Raw genomic sequence first — 23651 nt, 5'->3', positions numbered from 1 at the left:
ACTCTGATTTGAATAACTTATGGACCTCTCCTCACAGATTTTTTTATTCCAAGTAAAATGAAAGAACTCCATTTTAAAATTGTTCACAGATACTACCCTTGTAACTTATTCTTAAGTAGGTTTTTTGAGAATATAGCTTCATTGTGTTCATTTTGCAATACTGATGAAGAATCTATTCTACATTTGTTTTGTCATTGCCCATTCTCAAAATCTTTTTGGTCAGAAGTTACTGTGCTAATTTCTTCCTGTTGTAACAAAATGATCGAAATCTCAGAAGCTATCATCTTCCTGTCAGATTTTCACTCTAATGTCAACAATCTTGAACATACAGTACTGTATTATTGCTTTGTCTTCTGGGTAAATTTCACATTCATAAAGCCAGAACCATTCAATGTAAACCTAATTTTAGAATGTTTTCATCTGATGTAAAATCTCTTCTTTCTTCTTTTAAGAATGTGTCCAAACCTTTGAATTCAAAGGCTTCTAAAACATTTAACATTCTTGAATCTGTTGTAAGGTATCTGTTGTGATGATATACCATGATGATTTATGTTGCCCGTATATCTACATGTGATATTGTCCGTAATCCCCCCTTATTCATTTTCAAGTATTGTAATATTTTTGATTTGCAATAAAAAAAATAAAAAAAAATAAAAAATAAAAAAACAATAAAGGAGAGTCTGTCTCTCTCCACGTGTCAGCAGACTTTTTCATCGGCAGGATACTTTTCCTGGTGACGTTGCAGTGTGACGTGCGATTCTTCTTCTTCTTTGATTTTTTAACGGCGGTCACAAACTGTTTTAGTGCATTACCGCCACCCTCAGGTTATAAATTATCTCTGGCTTACATGCTATGTCATTATACGAAATAAATAAATAAAACAAATGATTTTATCCAGCTTGGTAGCTCTCAGAAACTCAAAATAAATATTAAATTATTTTATGGCCTGACGATTTATTTAATATTTCTTTTAATAAGTCTCTCCCATGCCCTAAATTTTCCTCTTGACTACTGCTATCATATTTATTACACATCATAACAATACTCTGCTGATCAGGTACATTGCAATTATTACATAAACCTAAGGGTTTATACAAATAGTTCCCCTCCCTTGTTTCCTCTATTCTATTGTTCCTGCCACATTCTCATAACTTCTTTCTTTATTATCGATTTAGCTTCTCTTTTTCCTACTTTGCTGTATATTGAAATATTTTGTGCTAGGGTTAGGGTTACACCTAACCCTAACCCTAATCTCACACATACGTATTTGCTATATTTGTTCACCAGTACAGGATTCTGTGTCCTCCAATGACATCAGGACATGGTCAAACTAATAGTAATAACTGCAGTGTGCTGAGATATGTGCTAAATCAGCATTGAATTAGGAGTCTTTACAAAAAACAAAAATACACATATGATCCCACTCCAACATTTTCAATATAAATCTGTAACATTTTAGGCCCTTTGTGGGCTCAACCCTATGTGCAAGATCCAGAGAATCATGAAGCGTGCTCTGCACCACTTGATAGTGGGTTGTAATTCTACTGAATTGCTTTTAATGCTGGAAATGTGCATGCACTGAATGTGCAAGTTTGAGCACACATTCACATCCAAAATACAAATTTTTCTGAAATTTCACAGAGTTTCCATTTCTTAATCCATATATTAAATTAATTGTAAATAATTGATTCATTTTAGAATGATTGCATTATATCAACTTAATATGCAATATCATTTGCCATTTTCATAATAATGTGATTATTTTTTTATTATTATTTACCAGTATTTCGTATGACTATTTGTCAAAAAACTTCTTGCATTTCACAATGACACGTTTCAGATTGGTTCAGACACTGAAATAGTCTTCTGTCCAAAGGGGTCCCTAGTCAGACGTTCGATATTAAACCAGATTTGCTCTTCCACAGATGTCCAAAGGGTTCCCTAGTCAGACGTTCGATATTAAACCAGATTTGCTCTTCCACAGATGTCCAAAGGGTTCCCTTGTCAGACGTTCGATATTAAACCAGATTTGCACTTCCACAGATGTCCAAAGGGTTCCCTAGTCAGACGTTCGATATTAAACCAGATTTGCACTTCCACAGATGTCCAAAGGGTTCCCTAGTCAGACGTTCGATATTAAACCAGATTTGCACTTCCACAGATGTCCAAAGGGTTCCCTAGTCAGACGTTCAGATATTAAACAAGTTTTGCACGTCCACAGATGTAAAAAAAGAGTCCCCAGTCAGACGTTCAGATATTAAACAAGTTTTGCACGTCCACAGACGTCAAAAAGAGTCCCCAGTCAGACGTTCAGATATTAAACAAGTTTTGCACGTCCACAGACGTCAAAAAGAGTCCCCAGTCAGACGTTTAAATATTGAGTCAGTTTTGCACGTCCACAGACGTCCATAGGGGGTCCTAGTCAGACGTTCAAATTTTGAACCTGTTTTGCACGTCCACAAACGTCCAAAGGGGGTCCTAGTCAGATGTTTGATATTAAACCAGATTCGCACGTCCACAAACGTCCAAAGGGGTCCCTAGTCAGAGGTTCAGATATTAAACAAGTTTGCACGTCCACAGACGTCCAAAAGAGTCCCCAGTCAGACGTTTAATATATTGAGCCAGTTTTGCACGTCCACAGACGTCCATAGGGGGTCCTAGTCAGACGTTCAAATTTTGAACCTGTTTTGCACATCCACAGACGTACAAAAGTGGGTCTGAACTGACGGACGTTATACAAACATGATCTGAACGTCTATCTGACATCGCATGTTTGCTGGGAAGCCTCACAAATGTTCATATGGATTTTGTTATTTTTCAAAAGCATTCGTCTGTCACAGCCATTGATGGTGAAGCCGGCAAACGGGAACTGAGTTCATATCTCAATTTACATGAAACACACTGTGAGTTCTTACAGTCCCGTTTCCATGGTGACTTGATGACCTGTTGGGCTGCTTGCCTGTCATTTCCTTTCCTCGCTTCCTTTCCTCATTTCCTTTTCTTCTTTTACTTTCCTCGTTTTCTTTTCTTTGTTTCCTTTCCTCGCGTCTCAACTCCACCCCCTGTAGGATGCGAGGGAAGGCTGCAAAGAAAGAAAACGAGGACGGAGGAATCGAAGGAAAGCTTATTGGAATATTGGAATATTCTTGATCACTTGAGCGTCACTTCACTGTGTCCTCAGCTGTGCTCAAAGGATATGCCCTTACGTTGTTAAAGTTTGGTTATTTAAGAAATTAAGAAATAATAAAGATAAAGCAAGATGCCCTGTTAATATATGTGATATGGTTTATTTAATCTGCAAAGGTAAAGCATAAATTAAAATGATTGTAACAGATGTGAAGGGGGAGGAAAAATTATACGTGCATCAGGTTTCTCGACAAGAAAGACTTCCGCATAGGAGACACCTGTGCATCCTTCCTCCTCTAGAAGCTTCCTCACTCATTGTTCCTCAATTCTCGTTCCTCGCTCCTCACTCCTCGCCTCTTCGCTACTCGGCTCCTTGCTCCTCGTTCCTAGCTCCTTGGTCCTAGTTCCTTAATCCTCGCTCCTCGTTCATCGTTCCTCGCCTCCTCGTTCCTCGCCTCCTTGTTCCTAGCCTCCTCACATCCTTGTTCCTCGCTCCTCGCCTCCTCGTTCCTTGCTCCTCGTTTCTCCCTCCTCGTTCCTCACTCCTTACCTCCTCCCCTTATTGGCTCCTCCCTCCTCACCTCCTCGTTCCTCATTCCTTGCTCCTCGTTCCTCACTCCTCACCTCCTCGCTCCTCACTCCTCACTCCTCATTCCTTGCTCCTCGTTCCTCACTCCTCACCTCCTCGTTCCTCATTCCTTGCTCCTCATTCCTCACTCCTCACCTCCTCGCTCCTCGCTCCTCACCCCCTCGTTCCTCATTCCTTGCTCCTCGTTCCTCGTTCCTCACTCCTCATTCCTCACTCCTCACCTCCTCGCTCCTCGCTCCTCGCTCCTCACCCCCTCGTTCCTCATTCCTTGCTCCTCGTTCCTCGTTCCTCCTTCCTTGCTCCTCGTTCCTCACTCCTCATTCCTCACTCCTCACCTCCTCGCTCCTCGCCTCATCGTTTCTAGCCTCCTCATTCCTTGCTCCTCGTTCCTCATTCCTCACTCCTCGTTCCTCATCTCTCACTCCTCACCTCCTCGCTCCTCGCTCCTCGTTCCTTGCTCCTCGTTCCTCGCTCCTCGCTCCTCACCCCCTCGTTCCTCATTCCTTGCTCCTCATTCCTCACTCCTCACCTCCTCGCTCCTCATTCCTTGCTCCTCGTTCTTCATTCCTCATTCCTTGCTCCTCGTTCCTCGTTCCTCGTTCCTCATTCCTCACTCCTCGTTCCTCATTCCTCATTCCTCATTCCTCACTCCTCGTTCCTCATCTCTCACTCCTCACCTCCTCGCTCCTCGCTCCTCGTTCCTTGCTCCTCGTTCCTCACTCCTCGCTCCTCACCCCCTCGTTCCTCATTCCTTGCTCCTCATTCCTCATTCCTTGCTCCTTGTTCCACACTCCTCGCTCCTCGTTCCTCATTCCTCGCCTCATCGTTTCTAGCCTCCTCATTCCTCACTCCTTGCCTCCTCGCGGTGCATTAGAGAATTGAGAAGTCCTTCAAGATGGCTGAGCTCGACTGGTTTCCGGGTAACGGGCTGGAGGACGGAGGAGAGAGGAAATGAGAAAGCATCAATTTGAGCTTTGAGAAGCACCCTGAGAGTCTTTGTGCTCGTGCTTCGGCTCTGTTCGTCAGCGCGAGAAGATCGTTTTGTTTACAATAAGCATAAGTTTGAAAATTTCATTGGTTCAGACTCATGATATTGAGAATTTGCTATGAAAATTCTGTGACGGGTCTCCAGTTATTCCTGCTGTTGTCAAACCGGTGGGTGTGCCTGGGGAACTCATCAGGAGAATGTTGTGCACCGGTTTCTTCCTGTATTAAAGCTTAGGCTTTGAGAATGTTTTTGTGCTTTACTATGTCCTCCACTCATTTGTCACAGCTTTGAGCTGGTCGTGACAATTCACAAAGCTAGAATACTGCGCTTTACAAAGATACCAAACTTGTGCTGAGGGGAAGCGCCAGCCGAGGCAAGTGTGTTCGACTACAAACCACACAGCCCTTCAAATTACACCCCCCTACCTCAAGTTACACCCCCTATCTGAAGTTACACCCCCTATAATGAAACAGCCTTTGGCGATGTCATCAGAGCCCCTCCCTCTGGATTCGCTGATTGCATCACTATACTGCTCTTCTTCTGCTTCACTTTCCTCGCGTTTAAGCTTCACCATCGCCACCAAGTGATAAGGCATACAGATCGTATAATATTTAACCAGATGCGGTAAGTCATCATATTTGTTTTTCTCAGTTTTTCAAGTATTTTAAGTATGAAACTACAGTAAATTTTAATTTTATGGAAGCGTAGGTTTAGGGTAAGGTTTGGGGTTGGGGGTAGGTTTTTAGCTATAATTAATCTTCATTATATAATTTATTTTATGTTTTACTAAGCTTTAATTTCATACTTGATCAGATTCGAAAGCAAAATTAGTTAGCCTTACAAACATTTCAAACATAAAACAATTTACTTCAAAAGATTGTTTTAGTCAATGACATCCACGCTTGTTTCTTCATGGGAGGCGTAACTATAGGTGTAGTAGGTGTAAGCTGGAGTGGTGTGGTTATAGTACTGCGGTACGCAGACAGACCCTTTTCAGCAGAAAATAAAGATACTTTTAGAAATTGAATTGCTATTTGGAGCATTGGAATCGCTAGACGAGGGCTTAATGAACACATTTTTATAAAAACCAAAATTGACAATTTTCACTTGTTTTGCCTGCAGCTTTAAATTAGCCCGTGGCATTTCAACTGATTTTGCCAGCACGGGTCACACACACACACACACACACACACACGCTGAATTCTAAATTGTTCATAAACAAAAAAAAATACAAAAAAATTTATTGTTCTACCTGTTTTTTTTTATGTATGAACATATGTACAGTACATTTATGTTCACTGTAAAAAAATAGAAATGCTTTGGCAATACATTGTAACAATTGTCATGCCAATAAGCACATTTTGAATTGAATTGAATTGAGAGAGAGAGAGAGAGAGAGTGGGAGAGAGAGAGGAAGAAAGAGAGGGAGAGGGAGAGGGAGAGAGAGAGAGAGAGAGAGAGTTGCTGAGTCAGATGAACTCAGTGAAGCTGCGGCGGGACTGACAGAAGCGCTGCCATCATGAGTGTGTTTCATTGTGTTTCTCTCGGAGCAAAGCTGCAGTGCAGGGTCACAGTTCTGAGGTCAATCATCAGCCAGAGGAGTCGCTCGGATGGACACACACAACGCAAGTAACATCATTACATTAATGCTGCTTTATATGGATAACATTCATTTCAGGAAGAGTATAAATCTAGATTTCTGTTGTAAGTTAATAGAACATTTGTAAATGAATTGATAACTGGTTGAATTATCAGGTGGTTGCTCTGCCGGTGGTGTCGCGTGTGGCGGTGTGCGGCGGTACCCATGGCAACGAGCTGTCAGGTGTCTACCTGGTGAGAGAGAGGCTGAAGAGGAGGGAGGACGGGACAGAGCCGGTTTCCGTGGTAACGCTGATGTCGAACCCGCGCGCCGTGCAGCTGTGTGTGCGTTACGTGGAGACGGACCTGAACCGATGTTTCACGCGGGCTGCACTCAGGTGAGACCAGAGACAATACCTACAGCACTACTGTCAGAGCTGAAAACATGATCAAACATAAATATGAAATCAAATATTTGTGACAATAATCAACAACTTTGACAAACAAAACCTGTTCCAGGGCTCAATGCTAAGGATTTTTTCTATTGGCCCCACCACAAGTAATAAATAAAATAGGCCTAGTTATTGTGTTCGTTGTTTTTGACCCATAATCTTAATAAAAAGGCAGTGACACCAAAAACTACTAGCCTAACTCATATCAATTTCAAATATTGTTAAAGACAATTAAAGTGTCAGTATTAAAATAATTACATTTACATTTATTTATTTATTTACATTTATTCATTTAGCAGACGCTTTTATCCAAAGCGACTTACAAATGAGAACAATAGCAGTTGTTAAACTAACAGTAGGACAACAATATGCAAGTGCTATGACCCTTCTCAGTTTAATCCAACGCAGTAAATGTTTTTTTTTTTTTTTTTAAATAGAACAGAATAGAAGAGAAGAGAAAGTGTTAGTATTACTGGATCAAGTGCTGTCGAAAAAGAAGCGTCTTCAGCCGTTTCTTGAAAGTGGCTATGGACTCAGCCGCTCTGGTTGAGTTAGGCAGATCATTCCTCCAGCAGGGAACAGTCATGGTAAAGGTCAGAGAAAGAGATTTTGTGCCTCTTTGAGATGATGCACCACAAGCCGTCATTCGCTTGCAGAGCGCAAGTTTCTGGATGGCACATAAGTCTGAAGTAATGAGTTTAAGTAAAAGGGAGCAGAACCAGTGGTTGTTCTGTAGGCAAACGTCAGTGACTTGAATTTGATGCGAGCGGCAACTGGCAACCAGTGCAATTTTGTGAGGAGAGGAGTGACATGTGCTCTCTTCGGCTCGATAAAGACCACTCTAGCTGCAGCATTCTGGAACAGTTGCAGATGTTTGACAGTGCACGCTGGAAGACCAGCCAGGAGAGCGTTGTCTGGATAAAACCAGAGCTTGGACAAGGAGTTGTGTAGCTCTGATAGGAAGGGCCTGATGCTCCTAATGTTGTGCAAGGCAAATCTACATGACCGGGTTCTAGCAATGTGGTCTGTGAAATTCAATTGATCATCAATTACCACCCCAAGGTTCCTGGCTGACCTTGATGGAGTTATGGATGATGAGTCTAGCTGAATGGTGAAGTTGTGATTCAGTGTTGGGTTGGCCGGGACCACGAGTAGCTCTGTCTTCGCAAGGTTTAGTTGAAGGTGATGGAATGAGAGGTAGAGTTGTGTGTCATCAGCGTAGATAGGAAAAGCCATGTTTCTGAATCACAGATCCTAGTGATGTCATGTAGATGGAGAAGAGAAGTGGTCCAAGCACTGAGCCCTGAGGCACTCCAGTAGGTAGAAATTGGGTCTTAGACACCACACCCCTCCACGATACCCTAAAGGACCTACCTGAGAGGTAAGACTTGAACCATTGGAGTGCGGTTCCCGAGATGCCCTTCATCTTTAGGATTGACGGAGGATCTGGTGGTTAACTGTGTCTGTAATTTTCCAGATGTGCTGGATTTAGAGTGGGTTTCTTAAGCAGTGGGGTTACAAGAGCCTGCTTAAATGCTGTGGGAAAGGTACCAGTGTGAAGAGGGGTGTTTATGATGTGTGTGAGTGCGGGTACAACTGAGGAAGAAATGGCTTGAAGTAGGTTAGTGGGAATAGGATCAAGCGGACAGGTGGTAGGGCGATTGGAAAGGAGGAGATTGGAGACTTCTGCCTCTGAAAGTAGAGAGAAGGAGGGTAGAAAGTGTGTGTTAGCTGGTAAAATGTGTGTGTCAGTTTGTGGTTTGGTAAATTGGCCGCTGATGGTGGTTGTTTTATTTATAAAGAATGTAGCAAAATCGTCAGCTGTTAGGGTTGATGGAGGAGGAGGAGGGTTGAGAAGAGAGGAGAAGGTTTTGAAAAGTCAGAAGAATTGTTAATTTTGTTGTGATAGTAAGTCATTTTAGCAGTAGAGATATTAGCAGAGAAGGAAGAGAGGAGGGATTGATAAAGATCAAGGTCAGTAGGATCTTTCAATTTGCGCCACTTCCTCTCTGTACCCCTGAGTTTAGAATGATGTTCACGGAGAACATCAGATAACCAGGGGGCAGAGGGTGTGGCGCGGGCTGGCCTGGAGGAAAGGGGGCAGAAGTTGTCCAAGCAGGATGTTAAAGTGGAGAAAAGAGCATCAGTTGCACTGTTAGTATCTAGTGTTGAAAGCTGATCAGGTGGAGGAAGTGTGGATGAGACCAGAGAGGATAGGCGAGAGGGTGAGAGTGAGCGTAGGTTTGGCCGAAAGGTGACCTGTGGAGGAGTGTGTGTTGGTGTCTGAGGCAGGTTGAGGTTGAGAGTGAGGAGGAGGTGATCTGATGTGTGCAGTGGAGTGACCAGTGTATGGTCAGTGGAGCAACAGCGTGTGTAAATAAGGTCCAATTTGTAACCTGATTTGTGAGTAGCCGCAGTAGATACTCATTTGAGGTCGAATGAGTTGAGCAGAGTGTGGAAATCAGCAGCCTGAGGTTTTTCTAGGTGGATCCAAGAACTATGAGAGGAATACCGTCCTCAGGGAAGGATGAGAGTAACACATCAAACTCCTCCAAGAAACTGCCAAGCTTACAGTGAGGAAGCTTACAGTGAGGAAAGTATTTGTATATATAAAATAAGTATTTGAACACCCTGCTATTTTGCAAGTTCTCCCACTTAGAAATCATGGAGGGGTCTGAAATTGTCATCGTAGGTGCATGTCCACTGTGAGAGACATAATCTAAAAAAAAAAAAATCCAGAAATCACAATGTATGATTTTTTAACTATTTATTTGTATGATACAGCTGCAAATAAGTATTTGAACACCTGAGAAAATCAATGTTAATATTTGGTACAGTAGCCTTTGTTTGCAATTACAGAGGTCAAACGTTTCCTGTAGTTTTTCACCAGGTTTGCACACACTGCAGGAGGGATTTTGGCCCACTCCTCCACACAGATCTTCTCTAGATCAGTCAGGTTTCAGGGCTGTCACTGAGAAACACAGAGTTTGAACTCCCTCCAAAGATTCTCTATTGGGTTTAGGTCTGGAGACTGGCTAGGCCATGCCAGAACCTTGATATGCTTCTTACAGAGCCACTCCTTGGTTATCCTGGCTGTGTGCTTTGGGTCATTGTCATGTTGGAAGACCCAGCCTCGACCCATCTTCAATGCTCTAACTGAGGGAAGGAGGTTGTTCCTCAAAATCTCGCAATACATGGCCCCGGTCATCCTCTCCTTAATACAGTGCAGTCGCCCTGTCCCATGTGCAGAAAGACACCCCCAAAGCATGATGCTACCACCCCCATGCTTCACAGTAGGGATGGTGTTCTTGGGATGGTACTCATCATTCTTCTTCCTCCAAACACGTTTAGTGGAATTATGACCAAAAAGTTATATTTTGGTCTCATCTGACCACATGACTTTCTCCCATGACTCCTCTGGATCATCCAAATGGTCATTGGCAAACTTAAGACGGGCCTTGACATGTGCTGTTTTAAGCAGGGAAACTTCCGTGCCATGCATGATTTCAAACCATGACGTCTTAGTGTATTACCAACAGTAACCTTGGAAACGGTGGTCCCAGCTCTTTTCAGGTCATTGACCAGCTCCTCCCGTGTAGTTCTGGGCTGATTTCTCACCTTTCTTAGGATCATTGAGACCCTACGAGGTGAGATCTTGCATGGAGCCCCTGTCCGAGGGAGATTGACAGTCATGTTTAGCTTCTTCCTTTTTCTAATGATTGCTCCAACAGTGGACCTTTTTTCACCAAGCTGCTTGGCAATTTCCCCGTAGCCCTTTCCAGCCTTGTGGAGGTGTACAATTTTGTCTCTAGTGTCTTTGGACAGCTCTTTGGTCTTGGCCATGTTAGTAGTTGGATTCTTACTGATTGTATGGGGTGGACAGGTGTCTTTATGCAGCTAACGACCTCAAACAGGTGCATCTAATTTAGGATAATAAATGGAGTGGAGGTGGACATTTTAAAGGCAGGACATTTTAAAAATCATATATTGTGATTTCTGGATTTTTTTTTTTTTTAGATTATGTCTCTCACAGTGGACATGCACCTACGATGACAATTTCAGACCCCTCCATGATTTCCAAGTAGGAGAGCTTGCAAAATAGCAGGGTGTTCAAATACTTATTTTCCTCACTGTACCTGGGGGACGATATACAACTACAAAATGGATTTTAATAGGGCTAGTGATAGTAATTGAATGTGATTCGAATGAGCTGTTGTCACACAGAGGTGGTAAATTATCAAATTTCCAATTGTTTGAGATGAGCAGACCAGTACCTCCAACCCTACCAGTCAGGCGAGGGGTGTGTGAGAAAGTGAAGTTAGTGGAGAGGGCAGCTGGTGTGGCAGTGTCCTCCGGTCTGATCCAGGTCTCAGTTAGGGCCAGTAGGCTGAGACCTGAATGACTAGAAATAGATGTAATGAAATCAGCAGGCCACGCCCTCCTACGTAGCCAAACTCAAGTCACGACACAAACAAAGCCAGATGGGCGCGTGTTTTACCAGAGTAAAAACAAAGTAAATCAAACAGTTTCCTAGCAACAAAGAGCCGCGCTAAAATCTACTGGGAAAAGTAAACACTCACTGACTGATGATCTCTCCTGTTGTTCGACTGCTTCTTTCTGAACAAATAATCAAATTACGAACAATAGAACAAATACAATAGAACAAACATACAAATAGAATAAACAATGTTTTTCAGGTAAGTCTAACAGTAATTTACAAGTAGAGAAACTGTATAATCAAATGTAAAATAGCACTGCATAGTCTTCACTGTATAAATGAAATATATAATCCTTGTTAGAGCGGCTGAGTCCGTGGCCACTTTCAAGAAACGGCTGAAGACGCATCTTTTTCGGCAGCACTTGATCCAGTAATACTAACACTTTCTCTTCTATTCTATTTATTAAAAATAAATAAATAAATGTACATGTACTGCGGTGGATTAAACTGAGGAGGGTCATAGCACTTGCATATTGTTGTCCTACTGTTAGTTTCACTGCTTCTATTGTTCTCATTTGTAAGTCGCTTTGGATAAAAGCATCTGCTAAATGAAGAAATGTAAATGTTGTTAAAGTTACAAAAGTTATTCAGTCAAGAGCAGTGAGTGATTTTATCTTTATTTTATCTTCTTCCAAAAATCATATTTTTTGGTAACACTTTATAATAACTGCACGCTATTAATCATTAGTTAATCATTAGTAAACAGTTAATTCGTCATTTATAAAGCATGAATAGACATTAATAAGCAGTTTATAAATAGTTATAAATGCTTTGTTCTTGATTTATAAGCATACCTATAATGTGTTTAATAATTGTATTTTCATACTTTATTAATGATCAATTTATCATTTCTAAATGAAGTATTGCATTATTTACAAACCAGTTATTTAGGAGTTGTCAGTGGTTCATAAGATCACTTAGAAAGTGTAAGTAAATGATTAATAAACTGTTTAAATACATATTATTCAGACATATAGTAACAGTTACTTAATGTGTTAATAAATGCTTTATTAACATGTATTTCTAAAGCATTTAGTAGTGGTCAGTTAACTATTTTTGTGAGCTCATCTAAAGTGAGGACTAGTTATGCCTTGTAAAGCATTTACAAAGGAGATTTAAAGGCTGTTAAATACTTTTATGTTCTGTATCACTGTGTGTGTTTGTTTCCTTTTTCTGTTTAGAAGATCAGTGACCCTTTAAATCTCCTTTGTAAATGCGTTACAAGGCATAAATAGTCCTCACTTTAGATGAGCTCACAAAATAGTTAACTGACCACTACTAAATGCTTTAAAACTACCTGAATTTACTACATTTACTCACACTTTCTAAGTGATCTTATTAATCAATGACAACACCTAGTTTGTAAATAATGGTAAATAATGTAACTGGTTTGTAAATAATGCTATACTTCATTTAGTAATTGTTACATCCCAAGATGATTTAATGTTGTCTAAGGACATTAAGGGTGTAACATTTATTTTGCAACTGAATATCTTTAAAAAGTACAACGCAAACAGTGGGAAATAATAATAAAGCAGAGGAATTCAGAATATATACATGGATTTATTCATATTACCAGCCCATAAACACAGTGAGAAAATAAACTTCAAATGATTCCAACTATAAATAGTCAAACAAAGATAAAGAAAAATACAATGAAATTCACCAAATAAAATGAAGAGCACGAGAGTTGCCCAAATCAAAGAACAAAATAAAACAAAACACCTCTAGCTATAACCATGAAATCTAACCTAGCTAAATCAAAGAAAAATCAAAAAGAAACATCTTCGGCGTGCTAACGCACCCCTTAACTTACCTCCACTAACTAACAAACAAAAACTACAACTCAAGGCAACACTCCCTAAACTAATGAACTAATACATAAAAATACGCTACGTGTAGCACGATGTATGTCATGTGACATTCTAGCTTGCTCTTCAATGAACACGAGGACACACAGTCAAAACCGATCAAAACTAAACACAGCAATTAAAGAACTAAATAAAGAAACAAATTAACAATGAATGAGGGACACAGGGCTACATAATATACCTCTACGAGGGCGCGCGCGCGCACATACAGCAAAAGCCCAGCCAAAGCCCTTCCTTAAAGACAGCTGGCGTCGCCTTTTATAGCCAGCTTCCGGCAGAGCGTCATGGAGACGAACGAATCCCAGCAGACTGTCAGGATCCGAAGCCAATCAGAATCTGACAACAAGACACAGATCATGAGCACACAAACATAATCGTAACAGTAATGCTTAACTTATGATTAATAGCATGCAGTTATTATAAAGGGTTACCTATTTTTTTATATAATTTAGTTTGAATTCGTCCATTCAAGCGCAAGAAGACGTGAAAGAGCTCAATTCAGCATTCGCATGATGTCTGAGACGCAGCTTTCTGAAATGCACACTAAACTTCTCACGCGACTGAATGGAGTTCTTTCACGTCTTCTTGTACTTGAATATCGGCATTGGCAAAACACCTGATAAACTGTGGGGATGCAGCAATGTGAACTCTGGGCCATTGTCCCGGTCCTTATTGTCCAGCCCTGCTGTTCCAAATTCCAAACACAAGAACAAAACCCAAACAGGAGAAAGTTCATTCAAATATTGGTAAATTGGTGCATACTAACATGTAACATGATTAAGTTCAAATAAAACGTACTCGGTTACCTAACGTAACCTCGGTTCTCTCTAGAAGAGGGAACGAGTATTGCGTAAGTTGCTTAAGCTACGGGTAAAGTTGTCTTTTCTCGAGATCTGAAGCCAAAAAATTATCCTTAATTTTGTATTTATTGTCAACGCAGTGCGGCAGCCAGCAGACCATAGCAGGCTGTATAAGCGTGCTCATTGGCTGCCCTGCGGCAACTGCAGCAGCCTACCAGTGAGCCCTGCGTGACGCCACGCCCAATGAGGGCGCTTCGCGCCTCCACGCGCCTCAGCCCGCCAGAATGGGTGTGGCTAGCGTGTATAAAAGAGGGGCTCACAGGCTGAAATTCTGGTTTTCATAGACTGAAGCGAATAAGCTCGTGGCGCGACACGGCAGGTTACGCAATACTCGTTCCCTCTTCTAGAGAGAACCAAGGTTACGTTAGGTAACTGAGCACGTTCTCTTACGAGAGGTTCTCTCGTATTGTGTAAGTTGCTTACGCTACGGGAACCCCTTGTCAACGCCGTGCGCGCCGAGCATCCACTGCATGAGTCCCAGGGGAGCCTGGGGAACACAACATGCGGGAACAGGCGGCCAGCAACGCGGGCCAGCATATGTCATAAGCACTTCATAGGAATACAGAGCGGCTCTGCCGGTCTATGTATAAAACATGGAGAATGCGGCCAGCAGCGCCGGCCAGCACAGTACATAAGCACATCATAGGGAGAATATAGAGAGTATAACCCCTAGCGCAGCTGAGTGGAGAATAGGCGGCCAGCAACGCGGGCCAGCACCAGTGCACAAGCGCGTGATGGGGGAAATACAGAGCGGCTCCGCCGGTCTGTATATGAAGAATCTCATCCCTTAGTGCAGCTCACCAGAAAAGCTAGTAGTACACGAAAGTAGTCTGCACATAAACGACTGGGCAGAACACACAAATCGCTTAAACTGATAACAGTTTAGCCTGCAAGGCGGGAACTTCCAGATTATAAAATCTCATGAATGTAGAGGGGGAGGCCCAGCCTGCCGCCATACAAATGTCGTGAATAGAAATCCCGCTGGACCAAGCCCATGATGAGGCCATGCCTCTAGTGGAATGGGCTCTGATGCCCAAAGGGCACTGCAGGTATTTGGCCGCATAAGCCGCTGCAATAGCATCCACTATCCATCTGGACAGGCTCTGTTTCGAGGCGGCGAGACCCTTGGTGCACCCACCAAACGAAACAAAGAGCTGCTCAGAACGCCTAAAGGCGGTGGAGCGTGTGATGTAAACTCTCAGCGCCCTGACGGGGACGTAACCGTGTCTCGGTTTGAGGATGACCTTGGAGTCTTTTGGTCCGAACTCAAGACATGCGGGGCTAACAGACAGAGCTGTCAGAAAAACGGTTTTGAGCGAGAGGTATTTCAGATCCACAGATTCTAACGGTTCGAAGGGAAACGCTTTCAGGGCCTCTAGGACCAGAGAAAGATCCCAAATAGGAACCGAGGGGGGCCGCGGGGGGTTCATCCTCCTGGCTCCTCTAAGGAAGCGGATGATAAGCTCGTTCCTTCCTATTGCACGGCTGCGCGTCGTCTCCACGAAAGCTGCAATAGCCGCAACGTACACTTTGAGCGTGGAGGGGGACCTGCCCTTGTCCAACAGCTCTTGAAGGAAGGAGAGCACCCGTGAAACCCAACATGTGTGTGGATCCAGGCTCTTAGTAGCGCACCATTTAGAGAACACTGACCATTTAGACGCGTAGAGCCTTCTCGTGGAAGGAGCTCTAGACTGCGTGATCGTGTTCACGACCCCTTCTGGCAAATCAGCGGGTATCCGTTGATTATCCACGCATGCAGAGACCAGCACTCTGGATGGGGATGCCAGATTGATCCACCGGCTTGAGAGAGAAGATCTTTCCTCACCGGGATCGGCCATGGGGCTGAGTGCGACAGCCTCACTAGCTCTGGGTACCAGATATGGTTCTCCCATCGCCGGGCTATGAGGAGCACTGAGTGGCGCGTTTCCCTGATCCTCTTGATCACCTGTGGTAACAGCGAGATCGGAGGGAAAGCATACAGCGGGCGGTTGGGCCAGGTTTGGGCCAGCGCGTCCTCGCTCTTTGAGAAAAACGTCAGGCAGTGAGCGTTGTCTTTCGACGCAAAAAGGTCGACTTCCACTCTGCCGAACAGGCGCCACAGTAGCTGAACTGTCTGGGGGTGCAGGGACCATTCTCCCGGGGGAATGTTGTCTCTGGACAGTCTGTCTGGGCTGACATTCAGGTGGCCCTGCACGTGCGCGGCTCTCAGCAAGCACAACGAGCGATGAGCCCACACAAGAAGGCGTTCTGTCAGTTTGCAGAGATTCCTGGATCTGACACCGCCCTGTCAGTTCACGTAGGACACCACGGACATGTTGTCTGAGCGGACTAGCATGTGGAGGTCCCGTATATATGGGAGGAAGCGCTTGAGCGCGTTCTCGACCGCTATTATCTCCAAACAGTTTATGTGGAGGCATCTCTCCTGGTCTGACCACAGGCCAAAGACCGGTTTGCCCTCGAAAAGAGCGCCCCAACCTAAGTTGGATGCGTCCGTCGAGATAACTTTTCGGTGCGAGACGGCTCCCATTGTCACTCCCCGCTGGTACCAGTCGCCCGCTAACCAGGGTCTCAGTGCTGAAACGCAGCTCGGAGTCACTCTGATTCTTATGCCGCCGGACGCCCAGGCTCGGTGAGGCCCTCAAGCGTTCAACCCGCGTTGTAGCAGGCGCATATGAAGTAGACCCAGCTGAAGCACTGCTGCAGCTGATGCCATACAACCCAGCATCCTCTGAAATGTTTTTAGAGGTGCGGCGCTGCCCAACTGGAAAGACGCGGCCAGGTGTCGGATACGGCGCGCGCACTGTGTCGACAGCCGGGCCGTCATTGCCACAGAGTCCAGTTCCAAACCCAGAAAAGAGGTTGACTGACTGGGCAGTAATGAGCTCTTGGTCCAGTTGACCGTGAGACCCAGGCTTTCCAGGTGGTTGAGAAGCACTGTACTGTGAGAGATAAGTTCTTCCTCTGACTGTGCTAGAATCAGCCAATCGTCCACATAGTTCAAAACCCGCATGCCCTGAGCTCTCATGGGAATGAGAGCCGTGTCCATGCACTTGAATGTGCGGAGTGCTAAAGACAGGCCGAGCGGCAGGACGGTGTACTGATATACCCGACCGTCGAAGGCAAATCTCAAGAATGGCCTGTGACGGGGTATTATCTGGATCTGAAAGTAAGCGTCTTTCAGATCGAGGGAAATAAACCAGTCCCTCGGGCGAATCTGCATGAGGATCTGTCTGGTTGTGAGCATTTTGAACAATCTTTTCATAAGAGCTTCGTTCAAATATCTCAGATCGGTCTGAGAGCTCCGTCCTTCTTGGGCACAAGGATATAACGGCCGTAAAAGCCTGACTCGCTCAGAGAAGGGGGTACCGGTTCTATAGCCCCTTTGCACAGAAGTTTCGCTATTTCTGCACGAAGTAGGTGTGCTACTTCCCCATTCACTCTCATCTCGGTTCGCGCTTGAAAGCGCGGGGACGGCGAGCGAACTGCAATGAATAGCCCTCTCTTACTGTGCTCAGCACCCATTCTGGCGCACCCAGAATAGCTTCCCACGCTAGGGGCAGAATGGCCTCCGGGCTCTGATTGCCGCGTTCCGCGGACTCGAGAAACTGATTCGGAGGCACGGGCGCAGCTTGAAACACTTGCGGCGTGAGCCGGACACCCAGACATTATGCTCTTTTTGAGATTTCTCTGGGTCGCCGTGATAATGGCGGTTGTGTGCAGGCGAGAGGGTTGATTTACCGGCTCGTTGGCTGCGAGGTAAACATCTGCAGTAGCCATGGCAATGGGGACTGACAGAGCGTTTTTTTTTCTGGGGTGCCGTAAAGACGGTGTTTGGGTGCAGGCGAGCGGGTTGTATAACGCGCTCGTTGGTTGCAAAATACACATCTGCAGTCGCCGTTTTAAGGGGACTGACAGAGCGAAATGCTTTGACAGCTCATATGTTTAGACGCTCAAAAATACTCAAGCACCATCCTGTGAGTGGGAGGGTGCGAGAGGCGGGTTCGCTTTCTGTATGTAAGAAAGCTGGCCGCGAGCTCGGAGAAGTGAACAGCATAACTTTTATTTGCCGGATTCGAACTCGGGTCTCTGGCGCGAAAGCCTAACGTTCTGCCACTGAGCTACAGGGGGAGAACACAAAAGCTTTCGTAGCGCGAGCTTATAAGCGAGCGGCGTTCGTTTGCAGGCGTGCGTGTATTATAACAGGCTCGTTTACTGCAATATTAGTATTTCCAGCCGCCTGAACTTAGAGGGGACTGAGAAATGTGTAAGAATTGGAGGTTGGTCCGCGGCGGGACTAAAACACTCTCTCTTCCTCCTTTCGCCGGTGAGTGAGGCACGCGGTACTGAACATTGCTCGTGACCGTCCGCTCTGACATCCCTTGAGAACGGCGCAGCTTGCACGGCTCAGACAAAGGGAGAGAGAGCGGGAAGATGTTGTAATAGGAAAATAGCCAGAGAGCGTCATCATGTCTTGTGACGGCGTTTATTTGCAGGCGTGCATGTATCATAACAGGCTCGTTTACTGCAATATAGATGTTACCAGTCGCCTGAACTTTAGGAGGGGACTGAGAAATGTGTGAGAAATGGAGGTAAAGGAAGCTAGCCCGTGACCGTCCGTTTCTGACATCCCTTGTGAGCGGCGCCGTTTGCGCGGCTCGAACAGAGGGGGAGAGCGCGTGTTTTGCGTCAGCGTAGTTTGCAGGCGTGCGTGTATTATAACAGGCTCGTTTACTGCAATAATGGTATTTCCAGTCGCCTGAGCTAAAGAGGGGACTGAGAAATATGTGTGAACTGGAGGTTGGTCCAGTCTCGACGGGACTAAACACTCTTTTCTCCTTTCGCCAGCGGGGTAGCTTTCTTGTAACGTAAAGGCAGCTAGCCCGTGACCGTGCGCTTTCTGACATCCCTTGTGAGCGCGGCTCGAACAGAGGGGGAGCGCGAGGAAGCTTGCCCAGACGGTCCGCTTCTGCCAACCCTTGTGAACGGCGCAGCTGCGCGGCTCGAACAGAGGGCGAGAACGCGAGGAAGCTAGTCGTGACCATCCGCTTCTAACGTCCCCAGTGAGCGGCGCAGTTGTGCGGCTCGAACAGAGGGAGAGAGAGAGCGGGGAGAGAGGTGCGAGGCATTTGAAACAACGCCTCGTAGGAAATTTCTCTTTTAGACAGAATGTGTGTCGCAGCGGCGAACACACACAGCAGAAAAAGGATATGACACCGGATAGCGTAGCAGGCACGGCAGGCTGAAGGCGGCGAAGACGACCGGCTTCTCCAGGCGCTGTCCTAAGCTTGCTGGACGCTGAATTCAATGGCGGCGGCTTCTCTCAGAGTCCAGCGATGCGTAGAGCTTCGCTGAAGACATGAAAATCAGAATTTCAGCCTGTGAGCCCTCAGCGCCCTCATTGGGCGTGACGTCACGCAGGGCTCACTGGTAGGCTGCTGCAGTTGCCACAGGGCAGCCAATGAGCACTCTTATACAGCCTGCTATGGTCTGCTGGCTGCCGCACTGCGTTGACTAGTGTTGTTTTTGGCAGCCTGTTTTAATTTTAGTTTTAGTCTAGTCTTTGTGTCAGGCTGTCATTTTAGTTTTTATTAGTTTTAGTCACATTCATACTCTTTTTAGTCTAGTCAAGTTTTAGTCGACGAAAACTGATGACATTTTAGTCTAGTTTTAGTCAATGAAAATTGTATTTTAGTCTCTTTTTAGTAATGCGATTCTATTTAACCCAGTCAATATAGAATTTCAAACAAGGCTATCTTATAGGCTATTTAGTAGGCCTATATTTAGGGCTGTGACGGTGGCAGGTTTTTTTTTTTTTACCACCGCGGTAATGGACCAACTACCGGCGGTGGTTGGGGGGTTATTTAAAAAAAAAAAAACTTGTTTTATATTTCCACACAAAGACGCGTGATATAGGCTACACTCTGCGCTTTGAGAGGGATGTGGGACACGAGCAGGAAAACACGAAGATATCGATCTCTTTATGATATCTTCGTGTTTTCTACTTGATGTAAATTGGTTTGAAGAGCGAATTTTATCCTCCACAAGGGCGAGATATTTAGGCTATGTTTGAGATTGCGCTGCCAGAGAAAGTGAAACTAAAAATCACCCGCGCGTGTGAAACGCGCTTTACAGCTAAACTCGCGCCCTATGTCTAATATAACAAGCACTGTGTTAAAAAGAATTTGACATGCAACTACAAATGTAGGCTATCTGTCCTACAGCGTTTTTCTACTTTACCACGGTAAAGAATACGAATATAATAGGCCTAATTAAAAGCGAACCAAGAAACGTTTATAATACCTTTAGAAAATGGGTGAATGAGACTGAAGATTTGGGAAAAGAAACAAGATATTCCATGCAGGGATGAGTCACTAATTTTTGATATTCGATTAGTTTATTTAATTATAGAATATTGAATAGGTTGTGCGATATTCTCTAAAATAAAATCTCCATGTTCTGGCGCTGATGCGACGTTCATGTAACCAGAGACGCTGCCAATAACATACAGCTTTCACAAAGAACCGGCAAAAGTAATGATTATGAATGTGTCAAATATATCAATGAGACATTTTAATAGAATAACTAATGGAGTAATATATTGTTAAATTCGCTGATAATCGGGTTACCACATCGCAATCCAGAATTTAAAGCCGACAAAGCTATGGGTTCACGTACGCACAACTCTCTCATTCGTCGTGACGTTATAACATTTCGTCTCGTTTTGGTCAACGAAAATGAAGAGACATTTTAGCATAGTTTTTATTTTTTAAACCACATTTAGTCTCGTTTTTATTCGTCAACGATATTGCATTATGCATGTATTTTAGTCATCGTCACATGACCATGCATTTACGTCTAGTCTCGTCTCGTTTTCGTCAGGTGATAACGGTTCGTTGACGACAATATTTCGTCATAATTTTCGTTGACGAAAGCAACACTAGCGTTGACAATAAATACAAAATTAAGGATAATTTTTTGGCTTCAGATCTCGAGAAAAGACAACTTTACCCGTAGCGTAAGCAACTTACGCAATACGAGAGAACCTCTTGTAAGAGAACCGGGATCTTCTCTGTGACGAAGTCAAAGCAAGCACCATTATAAGTGAAAACAGCTAAAAATGTGTATTGTAAAAATAAATAAATAAATGTACAGCACTAAATTTAAATAAAAATAAAACATAATTTGTAACCATTTATCACTACTTAGTGTTTGAAGTGGAAAAATGTATGTTGTGTATTTCTTCTCTACAGCGTTTGACTGTTTCTGCTGCTGCATCACTGTAATTTTAATTTTACTCTCAGACTCTGTGTGTGTGTGTGTGTGTGTGTGTGTGTGTGTGTGTGTGTGTGTGTGTGTCCATCTGTCAGCGCACCCGTCTCCGAGGACTCACCGTACGAGATGATCCGCTCTCGGGAGCTCAACACTCTTCTGGGTCCTAAAGGAAGCATTCAGGCAGTGGATCTGCTGTGTGATCTGCACAACACCACTGCCAACACAGGGCTGTGTCTCATCACACACTCCGACTGTGACTGGATCTGCCTGCACATCTGCAAACACCTGCAGGCATAAACACACACATGTGAAGTTACCCTGCACTGCTCATATATCTCAATTGTGTCTAACTTCTGTGAGTATTTGTGTGTTTTCAGAAAGAAATGTCCTCCACTCCTGTTAGATACGTTCACTTTGATCTTCCTCTCGATGAGGCCTATTCTCTGGATTCAGTGGGGAAACACGGCTTTGGTGAGACTTAAAAACGTACTCGGTTACTAACGTAACCTCGGTTCTCTCTAGAAGAGGGAATGAGTATTGCGTAAGTTGCTTACGCTACGGGTAAAGTCATCTTTTCTCGAGATATTGAAGCCAAAAATTATGCTTAATTTTGTATTTATTGTCAACGCGTTGCAGCAGCTAGCAGACCTACCACTGAGCCCTGCGTGACGTCGCGCCCCCACGCGTCATAGCCTGCCAGAATGGGTGTGGCTTAGCATATAAAAGGACGGGCTCGGGAGCTGCTTACCTGGTTTTCAACGACTGAAGCGAGACCAGCTCGAGGCGTGAGCACGGCAGGTTACTTACGCTACGGGAACCCCAGGTCAACTCCGTGCGCGCCAAGCATCAACCACATATAGTCCCCAGGGGCACACCCGGGGACTACAGATTAGTGGGAATAAGACGGCCAACTTGAGTGGGCCAGTACATGTACATAAGCACACAGTATCATGTGGCAGGGAATACAGAGCGGCACAGCCGGTCTGTACTGAAATGGGAATATCTACCCTTATAGTGCAGCTCAACCAGGGGAGCTAGGATTAATGTGAGAGTAGCCTGCGCACGAACGAATCTGAGCAGAACATACTCGTAACTTTGACTGACAAAAGTCTAGCCTGCAGAGCAGGAACTTCTAGGTTATAAAACCTAACAAATGTAGAGGGGGAGGCCCAGCCTGCCGCCATACAAATGTCGTGAATAGAAATCCTGCTGGACCAAGCCCACGAAGAGGTCATGCCTCTAGTGGAATGAGCCCTGACGCCCAAGGGGCACTGCAGGTCTTTAGACGCATATGCTGCCGCGATAGCGTCCACAATCCACCTGGACAGACTCTGTTTCGAGGTGGCGAGGCCCTTGGCACGCCCACCGAACGAAACGAAGAGCTGCTCTGAGCGCCTGAAGGCGGCAGAGCGCGTGACGTAAACCTTTAACGCCCTAACAGGGTAAAGGAGGTTAACATCGACTTCGCTACCGGATCCCAGTAGGGCCGATAATGTAATGACCTACGCTCTGAAGGGAGTGCCAAGCACTTTGGGGATATAACCATGTCTCTGCTTGAGGATGACTTTAGAGTCATTAGGTCCAAACTCGAGACACGCAGCGTTAACAGATAACGCGTGTAAGTCACCCACACGCTTGACTGATGACAGGGCTATCAGAAAAGCGGTTTTGAGCGAAAGGTATTTCAGATCCACGGCCTGTAAAAGTTCAAAGGGATGTGCTTTCATGGCCTCCAGGACCATAGAAAGATCCCAGATAGGAACCGACGGGGGTAGCGGGGGATTCATCCTCCTGGCTCCTCTAAGGAAGCGGATGACGAACTCGTTCCTTCCTATTGACTGGCCGCGCGTCGACTCTGCGAACGCCGCAATGGCCGCAACATATACTTTGAGCGTGGAAGGGGTCCTGCCCTTATCCAGTAGCTCTTGAAGGAAACAAAGCACCCCAGAGACCCCACAGGTTTGTGGGTCTAGGTTTTTGTCGGCGCACCAGCTAGTAAACACAGACCATTTAGACGCATAGAGCCTTCTCATAGAAGGAGCTCTAGACTGCGTGAACGTGTTCACAACCCCTTCTGGCAGGACAACGGGTATCCGTTGATTATCCATGCATGCAGAGACCAGCGCTCTGGATGAGGATGCCAAATAGAGCTGCCGGCTTGAGAGAGGAGATCCCTTCTCACCGGAATCGGCCATGGGGCTAAGTCCGTCAGCCGCATCAGCTCCGGGAACCAAATTTGGTTCTCCCATCGCGGGGCTATGAGGATCACCGAGTGGCCAGTCTCCCTGATTCTCCTGATTACCTTTGGTAACAGTGAGATCAGGGGAAAAGCATACACTGGGCAGCTGGGCCATGCTTGGGCCAGCGCGTCCTCGTTATTCGAAAAGAACATTGGGCAATGAACGTTGTCTTTTGAC

The 23651-nt window shown here is 44.9% G+C and overlaps 1 protein-coding gene across 1 annotated transcript in view; it reads left to right on the top strand.

Annotated features, from left to right (window-relative positions):
• Positions 1-4610: 4610 nt before the first annotated feature.
• LOC311287489 (N-acyl-aromatic-L-amino acid amidohydrolase (carboxylate-forming) B-like) overlaps positions 4611-23651 on the top strand; it is a gene marked incomplete at its 5' end in the record, with an annotated part of 35052 nt that continues 16011 nt past the window's right edge. The window contains 5 exons of the mRNA XM_084404359.1: positions 4611-4635; positions 6259-6332; positions 6459-6679; positions 21330-21525; positions 21612-21705. Coding sequence (XP_084260485.1) covers positions 4611-4635; positions 6259-6332; positions 6459-6679; positions 21330-21525; positions 21612-21705 — 610 coding nt within the window. The remainder of the gene's footprint in view (positions 4636-6258; positions 6333-6458; positions 6680-21329; positions 21526-21611; positions 21706-23651) is intronic.

The sequence above is a fragment of the Rutilus rutilus genome (assembly GCF_951802725.1).
Source record: "Rutilus rutilus genome assembly, chromosome: 3".
NCBI classification, from domain to species: Eukaryota; Metazoa; Chordata; class Actinopteri; order Cypriniformes; family Leuciscidae; genus Rutilus; species Rutilus rutilus.
This window is presented reverse-complemented; position numbering and strand designations above follow the sequence as displayed.